The sequence below is a fragment of the Panthera uncia genome, chromosome B1, assembly GCF_023721935.1.
Source record: "Panthera uncia isolate 11264 chromosome B1, Puncia_PCG_1.0, whole genome shotgun sequence".
NCBI classification, from domain to species: Eukaryota; Metazoa; Chordata; class Mammalia; order Carnivora; family Felidae; genus Panthera; species Panthera uncia.
Window position 1 is genome coordinate 180,680,993 of NC_064811.1, and position 18,604 is coordinate 180,699,596.

At 41.2% G+C, this 18,604-nt stretch overlaps 1 protein-coding gene and 1 long non-coding RNA gene across 7 annotated transcripts in view; one reads left to right on the forward strand and one right to left on the reverse strand.

Moving 5' to 3' along the window:
- ASAH1 (N-acylsphingosine amidohydrolase 1) overlaps window positions 1–18,604 on the reverse strand; it is a 50,236-nt gene that overhangs the window by 11,058 nt on the left and 20,574 nt on the right. For 2 of the 6 annotated variants that reach the window (XM_049631756.1, XM_049631758.1), the window contains exons 2-5: window positions 14,999–15,045; window positions 6,299–6,383; window positions 5,815–5,901; window positions 2,936–3,014 (exon numbers count right to left, since the gene is read on the reverse strand). In XM_049631756.1, the coding sequence (XP_049487713.1) occupies window positions 2,936–3,014; window positions 5,815–5,901; window positions 6,299–6,383; window positions 14,999–15,045 (298 nt within the window). Of the gene's footprint in view, window positions 1–2,935; window positions 3,015–5,814; window positions 5,902–6,298; window positions 6,390–14,998; window positions 15,046–18,604 lie in introns of all 6 variants that reach the window. The other 4 variants (XM_049631755.1, XM_049631757.1, XM_049631754.1 and 1 more) reach the window with 2 other exon arrangements.
- On the forward strand, window positions 1,859–6,916 carry LOC125923442 (uncharacterized). Its single transcript, XR_007458040.1, has 2 exons — window positions 1,859–2,281; window positions 6,762–6,916. It is a non-coding gene; the product is annotated as an uncharacterized LOC125923442 (long non-coding RNA).

An 18,604-nucleotide genomic window follows, 5' to 3' on the forward strand; every position in this document is an offset into this window, starting at 1 on the left:
CACCAGTAAAAGAGTAAAAATGCAAGCCACAGACTGGGAGAAGATACTCAGAATGCATTTGACAACAGACTTATAGACAGAATATGTAAAGAATTCCTTAAAACCATTTATACTACCCAAAGCAATCTACACATTCAATGCAATCTCCATCAAAACAACATCAGAAGTTTTCACAGAACTACAACAGACAATCTTAAAATTTGTATGGAGCCACAAAAGATGCTGAACAGCAGAAGCAATTATGAAAAAGAAAAGCAAAGCTGGTGCATCACAATTCTGGACTTAACGTTACGTTACAAAGTTCTAGTGATCAAGACAGTATAGTACTGGCCCCAAAATAGACACACAGATAGAACAGAATAGAAAGCCTACAAATAAATCCACAATTATATGGTCAATTAATCTTCAATAAAGCAAGAAAGAACATCCAATGGGAACAAGACAGTCTTCAACAAAAGGTGCTGGGAAAACTGGACAGCAACACACAAAAGAATGAAACTGGACCACTTTCTCACACCATACACAAAAATAAATTCAAAATGGGTGAAAGACCTAACTATAAGAAAGGAAACCATAAAAACCCTAGAAAAGAACACAGGCAGTAATTTTTGACATCGGCCATCCCAACTTTTCTCTAGATAGGTCCCCTGAGGCAAGGGAAGCAAAAGCAAAAATAAACTATCGGAACTACATCAAAATTAAGAAGGCAACCTACAGAATGGGAGAAGATAGTTGCAAATGACATATCTAATAAACAGCTAATATCCAAAATATGTCAAGAACTTACACAACCAAACACCCCCAAAAAACCCAAATAATACAGTTTAAAAAATGGGCAGAAGACACAAAAAGACATTTCTCTAAAGAAGACATCCAGATGGCCAGGAGACACATGAAAAGATGCTCATCATCACTCATCATCAGGGAAATGCAAATCAACACTACAATGTGAGATCACCTCACATCTGTCAGAATGGTTTATTTTAATAAACAACACGAGAAACAACAGGGTTGGCAAGGATGTGGAAAGAAAAGAACCCTCCTGCAATGTTGGGAATGCAAACTTGTGCAGCCACTATGGAAAACAATATGAAGGTTCCTCCAAGAGTTAAAAATAGAAGTGCCCTACAATCTAGCAATCACACTACTGGGTACTTATCCAAAGAATATAAAAACACTACATCAAAGGGATACATGCACCCCTATGCTTACAGCAGCATTATTTACAACAGCCAAAATATGGAAGCAGCCCAAGTGTCCATCAAGACATGAATGGGTAAAGAAGATGTGGTGTGTGTGTGTGTGTGTGTGTGTGTGTGTGTGTGTGTGTGAAATCTTGCCATTTGCAATGACATGGATGGAGCGAGAGAGTATAATGCTAAGTGAAATAAGTCAGAGAAAGACAAATACCATATGATTTCACTCACATGTGGAATTTAAGAAACAAAACAATCAAAGGGGAAAAAACAGAGAGAGAGGGACAAATCAAAAACTCGACTCTTAACTACAGAGAACAAACTGATGGTTACCGGAGGGGAGGTGGGGGAGGGGGTCAAACAGGTGATGTGCACTAAGCAATGTATAGAATTACTGAATCGCTAAATTGTACACCTGAAACTAATAAAACACTAAATGGAATTAAAATAAAAGCTTAAAACAATTCTTTGAAGCCAGTTAAAAATGGGCCAGACTGTAACAAACATTTTACCTTGAGAAGGAAGGAGAGACAGGTAGACTACCTTTTTAAACCATTTTTTTTAAAGAACCAAAAACAAAACACTCACCAATGAAAGGAAAGACCAACAGCTGTACGATCTCACAGTCATCAGGAAAAAGTAAATTACACAATAACGGGATTCTACACACTCAACAAAATGGCTCAAATGAAAAATATTGATGCTAGCAGGTGGAGAAGTATCAAGTAGAGAAAACAAACTCTTGTACTATGCTGATTGTCTGTGGATACAATTACCTTGAAAACTGGTTAGCAGAATCTACAAGGCTTAAATACAGCTACCCCATAAACAAGTATATATCCAACACAAGTGAGTGGCATAAGTCCATCAAAAGACAGATACAAGAATGTTCCTAACTGCTTTATGCTTAATATCCCAAGTCTAGAAACCACCCAAACATACTACTTATACAGCAGCATACTACCTACAATGATAAGTACAAGAAACCTGACACAAGAGATCACACTGTAATTAGGAGGTTCAAGAAGAGGCAGAACTGGGGCACCTGCGTGGCTCAGTGGGTTAAGCGTCTGACTTCAGCTCAAGTCATGATCTCACGGTTCATGGGTTTGGCCCTGCGTCAGGCTCTGTGCTGACAGCTCGGAGCCTGGAGCCTGCTTGGATTCTGTGTCTCCCTCTTTCTTTGTTCCTCCCTTGCTTGTGCTCTGTCTCTCTCTCTCTCAAAAATAAAAATAAACATTTTTTAAAAAGGGGCAAAACTACTGTATGCTGAAGTCAGAATAAGCAGTGACCTGGGGATGCGGTACTGTCTGTGAGACGGCATGATGGAACATTCTGCACTGCTCAGATTTTCTGTATCTTTTTTTTTTTTTTTTTTAGTGTTTATTAATTTTTGAGTGACAGAGCACGAGCAGGGGAGGGGCAGAGAGAGAAGGAGACACAGAATCCGAAGCAGACTCCAGGATCTGAGCTGTAAGCACAGAGCCCCACGCAGGGCTCGACCTCATGAGCCGTGAGATCATGACCTGAGTGGAAGTCAGACGCCTCAACTACCCAGGTGCATCTGGAGTTTTCTGTATCTTGATCTGAGTTGTGATTACATGCAGGTATGCATATTAAAAACTCTACTGAGCTGTATACTTAAGATCTATGCAGTGTATCTCAACAGAAAAATACCTCAACAGAAACATTTTAAAGTGTTTTATTAAATCTTTTAAAAGCTGCAAAGGGAACTTTACCTAAAGGTATGTCAGTAACTGCTGCAATCCCCTTCATTTCCTCCTCATAAGGACCAGGAAAGTTGCCAAGTAGACCAGGCTGGAAAACAAATAAATTACCAATCATTCGACCTAAAGGGTTGTTTTGAGATTTGTGGTTTTGTTTGTTTGTTTGTTTGTTTTACATATAGTTTGTTCTGGATGCCCCTCCATAGTAAATAATTAGTTATTTTTAAGGCACTTTTACATCCCATATTTCTAAAAGACTCTACATAAGACTCAATACTGGGCCCTCAGTCTTGACCTCTTGCCTTTATTCCCTTAAACTTAGCTGTTCTCAGTATGATCCAAAGACCTAGGGTTGTTTTTCCTGCCTCACATTTCACCTCTTCTCCAGAGAGCAAAGATAACTGCACTCAGATAAGCTAACAGGGCCCACGACACAGGAACATGACAACTACCCCTTATCTCTGCCCAAACCCGCCCTCTCACCTTGGCACTACACCCTCATTACTACTTCCTTCCCACACTCCTAAAAACAAATCTGTCTTTGAGTCATTCACCAAGCCTTCTGTCTTCGTTACTGGCTTCTTGGGCCACGGTGCATGACCACGATCTGGGCGCAAACAAGGGACAAAGGGGCAAATTCCCTGTGGACATACAATTTTATTCTCACATGCAACTATTCACTATCAGGGAGATAACAATTTAAGCTCACAGCCTGCTGTTAAGAAAATAATGTGTAAACCTTTTACAAGTCCTATTTGTCACCAGCTTGGTCTTCATGTGTCATGTTACCTAACTAAGTATACGTTTTTCCTTTCGGAATTGAAAGCCTTACACAAGTGGGATGTTCCTGCGAATACAAAGAGGACTTGTTGAACATTTATTAACCACTTATTATATCCAGGCACTGTGCTTCAAATTCACAGCGTGATTTAATCCTCACGACCACCATATACAATATCTATTACTACTACATTGTTCCCGATGAGAACTCTCATGTTTCACAATGTAAGAAACATGTCGAAGGATACAGTTATTAGGTGACTGATCCAACCTTAAAATCCAATGTTTGAAGGGGAAAAACCCCAATATGGTCTGAATGCAAAGCCTGGGCCAGCTGCCCTCACTGCTGGCACAGAGAGTAGGGGGGGGACAGCAGGAGCCTCTTATCTGCTGCTCCTGCCAACCTTTGTATTTTGGGGAGGTCTGATTAGTATGAACATGAAGGATACCATTTTTTGGTTTTTTTTTTTTTTGAGAGAGCGCAAGCTGGGGAGAGGGGCAGAGGGAGAGAGGGGGAGAAGGGTGGCGGGGGGGAGAGAAAGAGAGAGAGAGAGAGAGAGAGAGAGAGAGAGAGAGAATTTCAAGCAGACCCCATACTCAGCTTGGAACCCAACACAGGGCTTGATCCCATGACCCTGGGATCATGACTGGAGCCAAAAACTAACTGAGTCGGACACTCAACCAACTGAGCCACCCAGGTGCCCCATGGGATACCTCAATTAAAAGCTCTGAGAGCACAAGCATGAGGGGTAACAGGGGTAGTGGCTGGCAGGTGCAAGGGTCACAGGGATTATATGCCTAGATCATCTAGCCTCTAGGACAGTGATGCTCAACCAGGAGTGGTTCATCCCCCAGGGGACATCTGGTGATGTCCAGAGACACCTATGGTTCTCACAAATGAAGGGATGCACCCAGTGGGTAGAGGCCAGGGATGCTGCTAAACATCCTACAATGAGCAGACAGCCTCTACAGGAAAATACTATCCAATCCCAAATGTCCTAAGTGCTGAGGTAAAACATCTGCCCTAGGCCTATGGTGTCCTCCCCAGTCCTTTGTACCCTGTGGAACTTTGAGGGTCCCAGAGCCGTGACTGAAACAGGGCGATGAGGATCCCTCAGAGGCCCTAAGGGCCAGGACCTAGATTTTCCATTGGTTCTACCTAAATTAAAAAGGAGCTGAAGAAATGGAGTCGTCCTGCATGACCAGGAGGGAAATGAATCGACTTGGTGAATACACAGCTACAAGAAACACACAACCCAAGTGAGTTTCACAGCCACTGAGGGACCTCATCAAGTACGCAGCTGGGCTGAATATGTCATCTGGTCATACACAGGTAGAGAAATGTGTCCTGGGATTGCAGGCAATGTACTTAAAAAAAACAAAAAAAACCCCAATTTCCAATAGTGAACTTGCAAAGGTATAGTTGACTGTTGAACAATGTTGAACAACGTGGGGGTTAGGAGCTCACCCCCTATACAGCTGAAAATCTCTGTATAATGTTTGACTTCCCTAAAACTACTAACAGTTTACTGTTGACCAAAAACCTTGTCGATAATATCAACAGCTGACTCACACGTATTCTGTATATGTATTTTATACTGTATTCTTACAATAAAAAAGCTATGTTAACAAAAAAAAAAGTTAAAAAAAATTGTTAAGAGAAAACACATTTACAGTACTTTACTGAAAAAAATCCAGGTATAAATGGACCTTCCCAATTCAAACCTGTATAGTTCAAGAGTCAACACACTGTGTGAGGAGACAGAAATGACATGCTCCCAGATGAAATAACATCATTTGCCCATTGTTGTATAAAATAGTCCATACTTCAAAAAAACAAACAAACAAACAAACAAACAAATGAAGGGGCAGTAAACTGCCACAATTTGACATGCTATTTTGTGTCCTATTACTCTAATACTAGCAGAACACAGAATTTTAAGTACCTCTAAAGTTGTGACAGGTGGTCTAGAATCAATGCAAACTCATCCAACCTCTTTAGAAGAGGTTGTCAAATTACATCTTTAAATACAAAAGCCTTGTGTGAACTCTGCATGTATATGGGGATGTGTGTATGTTTAAAATTTATTGTGGGAAATAATATTTCTTACCAACTTTTGATCCACTATCTGCATAATTTTTCCGCTTGGCACAAAAGCATTTATCATATTCTTCAGGGAATTCATTATAACCTTTAGCTGAAAAATAAATAAATAATTTAATTAATAGACATAAAAAGTGTTGACATTTAAGATTATAATGGTAAAATGAAAACAGATACAGACCTTTTGACTTATTCATACATAAGCAGAGTGGTATTTGAAAATATTTTAATCTAATATATACAGAGAATACATCTTTAACAGGCCATATGATTAAGATGAAGGTAGACGATACAGAAACAAAAGGCAAAGGCTAGTAAAAAGAGCAGGAAGCTACAGAAAAATGACATCTTTTCTTCTATTACTGTTAATGCGAGGAAAGTATCAAAACCGTATCTTTAAAATACCTGGTATGTATTTTCATGAACTGTTCTTTTAAAAATGCAATTATATTGAGTAAAGTCACAAACAGAAGATTTAACAGTCAGCATACCGCTGGTGCCTTGTCAGCCATCAATTCATGCCATCTTTTATAGGGCGGCAAGTCGAGATTTATGGTATACCACGGAACTGGACCCCTATAGCTGAAAGGAGAGGTGCATCACCGTGAAACGTCAAAAGCAGTTTCTTGATGGGAGTTGGACAGTTACATCTAGATGGATATGTTAGAGGCACATTCTTAACAACAATACAGACGACAGCACTCAAACCAAAGTCTGCAGAGAAGCTCATTTTCCCACCTAGTGTTTCTGCCCTATGTTGCATACACAATCACATGTGATTTCAGAAATCTTAGACTAGAGTTCTACCTTCTGAAAGGTTAAGGTGAATTGGTGACATGTGAAGAATCAATGTCGCCTCAAGAGCCTCATGTAATCTATGTATCAGTGCTAGAAGATATCTGCCTTTGGGGCACCTGGGTGGCTCAGTGGGTTAAGTGTCTGACTTCAGCTCAGGTCATGATCTCGCAGTTGACGAGTTTGAGCCCACGTCAGGCCCCATGCCGACAGCTAGGAACCTAGAGTGTGCTTTGTCTCTCTTTCTCTGGGTCCCTTCCCTGCTCACGCTCTGTCTCTGTCTCTCAAGAATAAACAAACATTAAAAAAAAAAAAAGAAAAAAGAAAAAAAAAAAAGAAAGAAAATATCTGCTTTTTTCCCCCTCCCAAATCTCTGCAAAGATTTAGTCTAGGCTCTGGGCACTTCTCCGACTGGTATCCCAGTCTCAGAGTTCTGTCTTAGACAGTCTAACACTACTGTCAAATCATGTCTTTAGCACTGGCTTCAGTAAGGGCCTCTTTTAAGCCCCCAGAAGTGGCAACATGTATTAGCTTCCCATGACTGGCTTCAAGAACCTTCACCACTCAGCCATGTGACTCTTCCTGCCATGTTCCCTCTCTTCTCATGCTTCTGTAGTCAGTCCAAACCCAAGCACTATTCCATCATACGTATTCCCTGATTTTCTACTCTTCAACTGACATATAGCAATTTCTACAATGAAGACATTGCAACATCCACTCCCTTATCGATGGAGCTGGGCCATATTTCTGGTGGATGAACTCTACAACTGTTTTCTGTAGCTGCTGAAACATTATCTTCCACCTCTTGTTACTGAAATGAAATAGCCCCTAAGGGTGTGCCATTTGGTGATTTATCAGAACTATGCCTAAAAATAGCCAGCGTTTGCTCCCTTATTGCCCTGGTGTGAGCCACCAAACCTATATCCACCCTAATCTCCTGATTCTTTTCCAGTTCAGAGCGTTGGGTAGGCTCAAGGACTGCAAAGAAGAAATGTAGAGGAAATAAACTCATTACAGCAGATGATTAGATTAACAGGACATGGGGAGACCCCAGAAACCTCTCTATAATAATACCTCCACTAATCAGAATTCTTTGAAAATTCTTCTGTTAAACTGAACAAAATTATTTTAATAACTAGAATTTAGCCATGATCCCACATTTTAATTCACATTAAGTGTCTTCTAAAATATCTCAGCATTTAACATCTCTACCTCAAATTCCTAGAGAAATAAACAGTATCTGCCTTATGAAGGCAGTGACGATTACATGAAATACACAAAAAACACTCAGCAGTACCGGTATTCAATCAATAGTAATTACTAGAGAATATTTTCCTACTTGACTACAAACAATAAACATCATTAAATTACTTTTGAGACTTGGTAACTGCTGTGCCCGGATCATCACAGTCACTATTAAGAAGTGCCTGAACCCACCTGGCTCCCCAGGTGGCTCGGAAACTAGTCCAAGTGACACAGTATATGCATGCACAAATTAGAAGGAGGAGAAAATAAATGCTAATGGGATCTGGATGGATTCTGGAGGTGCTCCAGCTGTCAGTCCCTTGATCTCTAGTACTTATTTGACAGGTCAGGCTGGATACACAGGTGTTTCTCTCTTTGCTCACAGATGCCCATGCAGAGCTCTGCAATCGATGTACTTGGTCAAAAAAAAGTACAGGAGGATTGTGTTGTCATTCAAAGGTATGTGAATACCACGCTCCCCTGTCACATGCCAAGACACATTTATAGTTCAGAGAAAAGGATCAGAGCAGAATGGAAGAATTTGATGTGGAGAACAGGCTAGTGAGGCAGGAGGAAATCCAGGAGGAATACCAGAGCAAAAATATTTACATTGTATAGATACATAAATATGAGAAAAATGTTTGTACATGTGAGCTTTGTACACATGTATGTGTACATGTGTATACACATACATACACTCAACAACCTAGAACCAATTAAAAGCCCAAGCAGAGAAGGTTTGTAGGGTAACCAGTTCATAGACACCTGTAAGGTACACATGAAAGGGAGTAGGAAAAAAGTCTTAAACATGGAAGGTAATCATTACGTGTTGAAATGAACTGTGGCAGTGAGACCAGCCACGAGATGCATGCACTCAGTAAGGCAGGGAACACCAAGATGGTCCCAGTGTTGACACAAAGGAAGACCTCCAGAGAGCAAGCCACATGACAGAGGGCTGGAATGTTCACGGCTTTAGAATAACATGGAAACTGATTACTTTTTTTTTTTTTTTTTTAAGTTTATTCATTTATTTTGAGAGAGAAAGAGACAGCATGAGATGGGCGGGGGGTGGGGGTGGGGTGCATGGAGAGAATCCCAAGCAGGCTCCGCACTGTCAGCACAGAGGCTGATGTGGGGCTTGAACCCACGAACCGTGAGATCATGACCTGAGCTGAAACCAAGAGTCAGATGCTCAACCAATTCTGCCACCCAGGCACCCCAGAGACTGATTACTTCTAAATTACTTCCTGCCATATATTTGCCTCTTTTGACATAAAGGTGAGTAAATGAAAAGAATCTTGTTTACTACAGTCTGTATCTGGGATAGAGGCTATTTAGAATACATAATTTAGGCAAGTGCAGTACAACATATATAACTGGAGTGCTACAAAAAATTGAAACTGTCATCTTATTATTACTGGTTTCTGAAAATGAATAAAGGTAAATGTCATTTAGAATGGAATCAGTGGACAGGGAGCTCTCACGATGTGCCACTGCCCCTCCTCAACTGCTGCCCTAGCAGTAAGAAAGGAACAAGTCCCAGCAGGGGAGGAAAGGCTCCCCTGGCAAAAGCCCAGCCAATGAGAAGCCACTATTCTTCCAACTCCCAGTTTGCTCCAGGAGACTTTTTATTTATAAGAGCTTTCCCTACTTCCCCTTTTCCTCTATAAAAGTGTGTTCCTGTCCTTTGTTCTGCAGACTTGCCTATGGTTTTGCCACAGCTTGCTTGTCCCTCACTATAATTCTCTGCTTTTGCTGAATAAACCCATATTCGCTGGTAAAACAACAGGCAAATTTATTTTTAAGGGTCACATTACCTGGTGATCAGAAGTGGAATCCAGAGAAAACCCCCAACAATGCCAAAGCTGGTGAGGAAACAAACAGGTGCCCATACCCACAGAGTCCATTGGACTCCCTGCTTTCTTGCCAATCCTGGGGTTTGAGGGTAAGATTTCTCCAGGATTCAAGTTCCTCTCTCTCTGTATCGGAGCTCTTCAGGCTTTATTTGGGCTCTGTCTTAAAGACTTGCTTTTTTTTTTTTTTTTTTTTTTAAAGAGAGTACTCGTTGACTCCTTTACAGAATTGGACTGTTTCTGTTACAACTGTAATGACCTTTAGTCCAACTCCTGTTTAGAACCAATTGTCCCTGTTTAAGTTGTACCAGTCTGTGTTGACATTCCTCCCGACTCATTTTGGGATTGCACTATGCCTGCTGGAAATGCACTAGCCTTTGGTCTGACTCCAGTTTGGAACTGGACTGTTCCTACTGGAAACACACTGGCTTTCGGTCTGATTCTTTTGGAACCAGGCTGTTCTGTTCAAACTGTGGTGTTCAGGAACTTTTCTCTTTACAGAAAAACATCTAAAAAATGGGAATCCAGTCATCAAAATGCTTTGAGGGTACCTGGCCCCTACTTGGACTCCAGCTGCTTTATGTTTTAAAGTGGATCCATCCGCGTGCACATTTATGACTAAATGGACCGAGTTAACCAAAAGGAATTTAGAATTTCAATGGCCAACAAGGAGAAATTTTGATCTCCCCAAACTTGTTTTACTCAAAAGTAAGCTAGAGAGCACAGTTCCCAAAAACACAAACAAACAAACAAACAAACCTAAATAGGATACCTATTTTATCCATTTATTTGAGAATGAGAGAGTGTGAGAGAGCACACATGCATAGGAGAGGGGCAGAGAGGGAGAGAGAGAATCTTAAGCAGGCTGATGCCTATTTTAGGTGGTACCCTGAGACTTCTGGATCCTTACCAGGATCCTGAATTCGTCTCTTAGTAATAATCAGTAAATTAACTGATGCAACAAGTGAACCAAGTCAAAATGGTTTCGGAGACCTCTTTTTCTGCTCCCCTACCTTCTTGGTTTCCAGACTCAAGGCAGCCACCTGGTGTCAGGCCCCCCATCAGGTGCCACTTTCCTTTATTCTCACTGCCACACCTCCTTTTTCCCCTGAAATGTTCCCTGCTTCCTCTCCTGAACCTACTAAATCCTGCCTCTTTAAAATGGACTCTTCTGAGGATCTACAGAAACTCCAAGTTTCTCATGTTCCCAGCACCAAGGAAACTATGTAAGCCACACTTAAAGACTTTTCTAAAGTGACTGACGATCCCCATAAGCTTGCTATTGAATTTAACCTACTTATTCAAACTTAGCAATCTGGTTTCTCAGATTCATATCCATTAGTCCACATGCTTATTTGTGAAGGCCACACTGGATGAAACTAGCCCACTGGGAACATCCCGGAGGATATTTAGAGAAACAGACTCCTAACTTTTGGCAAGATGCTAGAACACTTGCAAGAAATCCGCACTGAGCAATGACAGTAGCTTTTCCTAAGCCTGTTGATGGGAACAAAAATCAGGCCTGCACACAAAAGCCTGATGAATCTCCTCATGGCTACTATAACAGACTCTAAGTTGTTTTTATTTTTTTATTATTATTTTTTAAACGTTTATTTATTTTTGAGAGAGAGGGAGAGACACAGTACGAGCAGAGGAGGGGCAGAGAGGGGGAGACACAGAATCTGAAGCAGGCTCCAGGCTCCACACTGTCAGCACAGAGCCTGGGGGGCCTGAACTCACGAATCGTGAGATCATGACCTGAGCAGAAGTCGGACACTCAATGGACTGAGCCACCCAGGTATACCGACTCCAAATTGTTTTTTTAAAAATTCTGGTTTTCCTCTAGATGCTGAATCCACCCAGGTAGCATTGAACTCTATGTTCATTAATGACCTGAAGTGGGATGTTTCTTCTTTAGCTGAAAGGACCAAGATGAAATGGAAAACTACGTTCACTCCCGATTGGACTTGGCAAACCAGGTCACTGGCATCCTAGGTGGGTCACCTGAAAAAAAGACTGCTAAAATTCTCAATTTTCAACTTTGGCAAATGAAGGCTCCTAAACAAAACCAAAAACCTCCTAGTTTCTGCTGTTATTGCAATGAGTCAGAACATTAGAAAAAAGACTGTCAGAGGGGCGCCTGGGTGGCTTGGTCGGTTAAGTGTCCAACTTCGGCTCAGGTCATGATCTCGCGGTCCGTGACTTTGAGCCCCGCGTCGGGCTCTGTGCTGACCGCTCAGAGCCTGGAGCCTGCTTCCGATTCTGTGTCTCCCTCTCTCTCTGCCCCTCCCCTGTTCATGCTCTGTCTCTCTCTGTCTCAAAAATAAACGTTAAAAAAAAAAAAATTAAAAAAAAAAAAAAAAGAAAAAAGACTGTTAGAAACTTAAGCTCTCCAAGCGCTGTTAGCCCCCTAGGGAGTTTTTCCAATGTCCTCCTAATTCCCCATTATGTGGCCCCGAGGGACTACAGGGGTTTGTCCCGATCCTCCCTCCTAACTGGCCTGGAGAAGCCACTTTCCAGACTGGGAACGAATCTCTGTCTGTAGTGACGCCAGAGCCACACTCTTGGTGCTGAGTGCCACTGCTGTAAAGCAGCCTCAGCCTCAAGAGCGCCAAAAGAGTTCAAGTGGGGGGTGGGGGTCTCTGATAAATCTCAACAGGTTCCCATCTCTGACGCTACTCCCTTTTGTCTAGGCCCTTTGAGAAATAGGCCCCTTTTCTCCTTAGTTCCTCTACCTCTATTCACTTACCGGGCCTGGATTTCTCACAGAACTAGCATGCCAGAATCTCCCTCTCCCCAAAGGGGAAATAATTCTAGAATTGGACAACAGTAATCAAAATAGCCAACCAGGGGGATGCAATGACACTTCCACATCTTTCATTTGCTCCATATCTGACTATAGCTGCATCTATAAGCTGCATCTAGGGACCCTGATTATTTGTTCCTACCGGATCACCTACCATCCCCGTAATGGGCAAAATCCTTAACTGATATGGGGAGAATCCCAAGTGCACCTCCCCATGAAGATTCAAAGAGATCCCTCAAAACCTCTCTGCAGAATTAATCAGTAGCCTGTAAATGAAGAAGCCCTTCAAAGCACCAAGCCCTTAATAGATTATAAGGCTCAGGCTTCACTAGTTCCCTGTAATACTCCTATTTTATGTGTAAGAAAATCCAATACCCAAGGATGGAGGTTTGTCCAGGACCTAAGAGCAACAAATACCATTGTTTTCTCTCGGCATCTTGTTGTTCTCAACCCTTCTATGCTACTGATATCCATTCCTAGTGAAAGCAAATTTTTCACAATTTAACGATGCCGTGCATTTTTGCATTCTAGCTGGTAGGAATAGCCAGTATCTTTTTGCCCTCACTTGGGAAGAACAGCAGCACACCTGGACAGAAATACCCCAGGGTTCTGCAGAGTCCCTCTTACTTTTCACAAACCTTAAAAGATGACGTGGATGATAGGAAGTTTTCTGAAGGCTCTACTTTGTTAAAATATGTAGATGATTTGCTTCTCTATACCCCCTTCTCAAACCTCTTCACAGGAGACAGCATCCACCTGTTAAAATTTGTGGCCTTAAAGGGATATAAAGTCTCCAAAGTGGGGTGGGGATGGGGGCGGGGAGCAGTTTGCTCAAATTTAGGTTTGATACTTAGGGCACCTGATCTAAAAGGAAACGTCATTTAGAATGGAATCGGGAGGCAGTTGGGGAAACTCTCCTGCCCTCTCACTTCTCCTCAACTATAGACCCAGCAGGAAGAAAGGAGCCTGGCAAGTTGATAGTATTTTAGGTGCTACTTACTAACCTCATAGGAGGAAGAAAACCTGGCAACAGCCCAGCCAATGAGGGACTGTCATATCAGCCAATGACAAGCCACTATACTTCAAACTCCATTTATTCCAATGGCCTTTTTTAGTTGAACAGCCTTTCCAACTCCCCCCAACCCCACCTGCCACTCCCTGCTCTCCTCTATAAAAGAGTGTTCCCCTCTTTTGCTCTGTAGGCTTGCCTATGGTTTTGCTGTAGCTTGCTTGTAAAGGATTGCAATTCTCTGTTGTTCCCAAATAAACTCCTTTTTGCTGGTAAAATAACTGGCAGATTGATTTCTTTCAATTTTTTTTTTAATGTTTATTTATTTTTGAAGGAGAGAGAGAGAGACAGAGCATGAGCAGGGGAGGGGCAGAGAGAGAGGGAGACAGGGAATTTGAAGCAGGCTCCAGGCTCTGAGCTACCAGCACAGAGCCCTTCATGGGACTCAAACCCACAAAGTATGAGATCATGACCTGAGCCACAGTCAGATGCTTAACCGACTGAGCCACCCAGGCGCCCACGGCAGATTTATTTCTAACACGTTCAAGTTGTTTTCTTCCTTCCCCCACACCCAGCAGGCCACTTTCAGAAAGTAGGAAAACAGGGGGCGCCTGGGTGGCTTAGTCAGTTAAACGCCTGACTTTGGCTCAGGTCATGATCTCATGGTCTGTGAGTCAAGCCCCGCGTTGGGCTCTGTGCTGACAGCTAGGAGCCTGGAGCCTGCTTCGGATTCTGTGTCTCCCTCTCCTTCTCTGCCCCTCCTCAACTCATGCTCTGTCAAAAATAAATAAACGTTAAAAAAAAAAAAAAGAAAGAAAATAGGAAAACAGGGCAAAAAGATTATCCTTCCCTACACCTTTCCCTTTTTTTCCACATTCTGTACCCTCTGGGTGGGTGGGCTATTCTTGGGTCTTTCTCACAGGCTCATTTAGCCACAAAAGATTTGAAAAGGCCATACACCTCGATTAAAAATATAAACATTAAATGCACTAAAATATGACAGTGACCCTTCCTTCCCTTATGTTTTTGAATCCTGTGCTGTCTTTGACAGCTTTGATTATCATACCAGGGTTTATTTCTTGAAGGTCTCACATATAAGACTCTATGCTTTTTCCAATATAATCTAGTGGTTCATACTGAGGCACCAAAAAAGTCATCCTCTGCTCTGCACTTGTTGGGATGAGAAAATGCTTAGCGGTAGACAGAATTTACTGGAGAATGGAAATTTTTTTCCCTCTGATTTTGATAGGCTAGAAATGGGAATTTTAATCATGGGGTATTTCCATATTTGTCCAGGGTCAAAGGCAAATATGTAATACACAAACTTGAAAAAATAATTGTCTCGGAAAAAATAAAGGCCTCAGGATAGAAGACATCACTTAATTTTTTGTTCATTATTGTCGTTTTTATGAGATCATTAATTACATAGAGAAAAATCTCCCTAAAGGTCAAAGTCCATTTTGACCATTTGATATTTACTCACGTTGGTCCAGAAGGAGGATAGGTTGATTTTCTGCAATCTTCTGTCCACTAAAAAAAAAGAAAATTAAGTTTCAGAAAGTCACAAATTGAACAGGCAATTTGAAAAACAGTCAAAAGTCATGGCGACAAAAAACAAGCATGGTTTGCCCTTTTATATCATTTCAATACCTCTTAAAAGTCTTCTCCTCCCATGAAAATTTCTATAGTCTCAAACTCAAGTACATTTTCAGTCTTAATTCAGTTTGCACTAGTGCTGTAATGTGGCTTCTATGTTGCAAACACACTGAGTAAAGAGGAAATGTAAAAAGTAGATGGACACGTTCATGTCTGATAGGCTGACTTGTGAGGACCAGTGAATTGCCTGACAAAATATGCTATCGCTTGAATTTATTAGCTAACTCCAGTGTAATAGAGATTTGCATCGCAAACCAGATTTTCGGGACACACTGCGTAGGCCCTTCATAATCTGGCCATAATTTACCTTCTCCGCTTCATTTCCTGCCACTCCCCCACCACGTATAGTCACATGCAACCACATCCTCTGATCGCTCACCCTTCCCCGCCCCAGCATGCTGTTCCTGCTGCCTAACATGCCTTTTTTTCCACCTAGTGAACTCTGGGCTTTAATTTCTAAGATCCAGTTCAAATGCTGTCTGTTTTGTGAAGTCTTCCTGTACTTCTCATATGAAAACAGCTATCCTCTCCTCTTATGAAAACAGCTATCCTCTCCTCTACCTTCCCCATGGCACCGAGCCCAGCTCCATTACTGTAGTTATACACTGCAGTGTAACTACTCATTTTCTCTCTCCATGACCAGATTCTGTGCTCCTTGAGGTGAACACGGCTCCTATCACTGAGGCCACTCAGTGAATGAATGAGTGAGACGGTTTCAGGGAGAAGTGTTTTAAGCTCGGTAGCAAAATAAAAGGAGCTCTTAACGTAAAATGAGAAAAGTCCACATGGATTTATGATTCTTTTATTACTAATTCAAGATAGCAAGCATGTTTATCTCCTTCTCTCCACAGACCCAATATTGTAAAAGTAAAATAACTTTTTTTATAAAGAAGTATAGGGGCGCCCAGGTGGCTCAGTCAGTTACGCGTCTGACTCAATTTTGGCTCAGGTCATGATCTCACAGTTTGTGGGATCGAGCCCCATGTGGGCTCTGTGCTGACAGCGTGGAGCCCACTTGGGATTCTCTCTGCCCCTCTTCCCCTCTCAAAATAAACATTAAAAAAAAAAAAAGAAGTATAAATCCACAATAAGAGGTGGAATAGGGAAGGGAACTACTAGAACTAAAGTATGAGCTCAGAAAATATACCTGCAGCAAATTTGTGTAGGAATGTACATCTAACATCTTAACTTTTTTTTTTTAATTGAAGTATAGTTGATACACAATGTCACATTAGTTTCAGGTGTACAACATAGTGAACCCACAATTCTATACGCTGTGCTATGCTCACCACAAGCTACCATCTGTCGCCATACAAACTATTACAATACCACTAACTATATTCCCTATGTTGTACGTTTCATCCCTATGGCTTATTCATTTCATAATGTCTTAATTTTTTATAGGAAGGAGGTATATAATATACCCTGACATTACCTGTGATGCAAACATTAACTTTCTAAATAACTTTACTACAGTATAAGTTTCTCATCAAAGTGCTCAAGTTTTGCCTTGTGATTTTAGACTGAATTCACTAAGAAACAGCAGTGAGCATCAAATGATCAGAAGCTAATCCAATCATTAGAATTTAAACTGTTTCTAAATTACTACAGCATAACATACTAGATAATAAATAATAGCAATTTGATAATTCATTATCAAGTTGGCAAAAGCTAATGTTCAAAGCCATTCAATGTTCAGTAACAGTGGTTCACAGTGGTTCTTGTTCGGAAAAATTTTGGCCCGCAGCGCAACTTCACCGCTGTTAACCTATCTAACTACTACTAATACAGTAGTTTGGACATTTAGCATCTATGTCTTATAAAAATTCAAAAAAAAATGATAATGGTTAAGTCTACGAAAGCAAAAGAAGTTCATAGTTGATATTACTGGTTTCATTAGCACATGACAGATTCAAATATTTTCCACAAAGTACCTTTCAACCAGTAATATAATTAATAATCACAAGCTTGAAACAGCTTGCATTTTCACAAGCTTTGAACATCTGTCCAGCTAAGCTTTGTCTCCTCTGCACATATTTTTACCATTGTCAATTGTTATACAAAATAGCAGATTCCATTTCAGGTCTTATTGAATTACCAAGTTCTCAAGTTCTTTGAAAGCATCCTTGCCTATAATTGTTCCATGCAGACTATTCATTTTTCCTTTAATTTATAACATTTATCGGGGCGCCTGGGTGGCTCAGTCGGTTAAGCATCTGACTTCAGCTCAGGTCATGATCTCACGGTCCGCGAGTTCGAGCCCCGCATCGTGCTCTGTGCTGACAGCTCGGAGCCTAGAGCCTGCTTCAGATTCTGTGTTTCCCTCTCTCTCTGCCCCTCCACCACTCATGCTCTGTCTCTCTCTCAAAAATAAATAAACATTAAAAAATTTTAACATAAAAAATAAATTTATAACATTTATTTAGGCAAAAAAAAATTCCAAAACAAAACTCTATACACACAACATTAACACCTAAGTGATGCCCTGATGTTAATTCAGTTTCAAATTGGCAATGGTGCTTTAATAAATAGCAATAACTGGTCAGTATCAACAACTGGGAATCAATTTGCCTTGTTCTTTAATGAATATGGATGTTTCTGTCAAAGTCCTGGAGAACTGTTCTCATCTAAAGGCTAATAGTGCAACACAATTTTTTCAGGGTGCATTTCTTCTGCAGCAGTCAAATGTGATTTCATTAACTTGCCATTGGGAAATAGTTTTCGTTGCTTTGATAACAGATGAGCTACTTAAAGACCTACTTTGACTGCAGCCTCATTTGCTTTTTAAAATTTGTAAATAAATTCTGCTGTGATGAGATATTTTGCTTTAAATTGTCTTGTTTTTCTGATCATTTTCTCCTATAAGATAGGAATACTGTGATGAGTGCTTAATCATGCCAAGTTGATGTATATTTTATTCCTTCAGCGCAACTCTAGATGTGCTGTCATCTAGTTGAGTGACAAGATAATCCCACTCTCTACTTTGCTTCAAGGACACAACATTTGAAGCCCACTTTTCTTGTTTCGACATGACAGGTTTGCATTGGTAACTTTCTTTTTTTTCCCTAGAGATTAAAATAACACAACACATCGATGGGGCACCTGCGTGGCTCATTTTATGTAAGCATCCGACTCTTGATCTTGGCTTAGGTCATGATCCCACGGTTAGTGGGGTCAAGCCCCGCATCAGGCTTGTACTGACAGCATGGGGTCTGCTTGGGATTCTCTCTCTCTCTCTCTGTCTCTCTCTCTCCTTCTGTCCCTCCCTCCGTCTCCCCAGTCTGCTTAGGATTCTCTCTCTCTCTTTGCCCTGATGGTTTTCTTTCTCTCTCCCTCTCAAAATAAATAAAACACACACACACACACACACACACACACACACACACAAAATAATAATAACATGGTGCATTGATACATGTGGCACTTACAATGC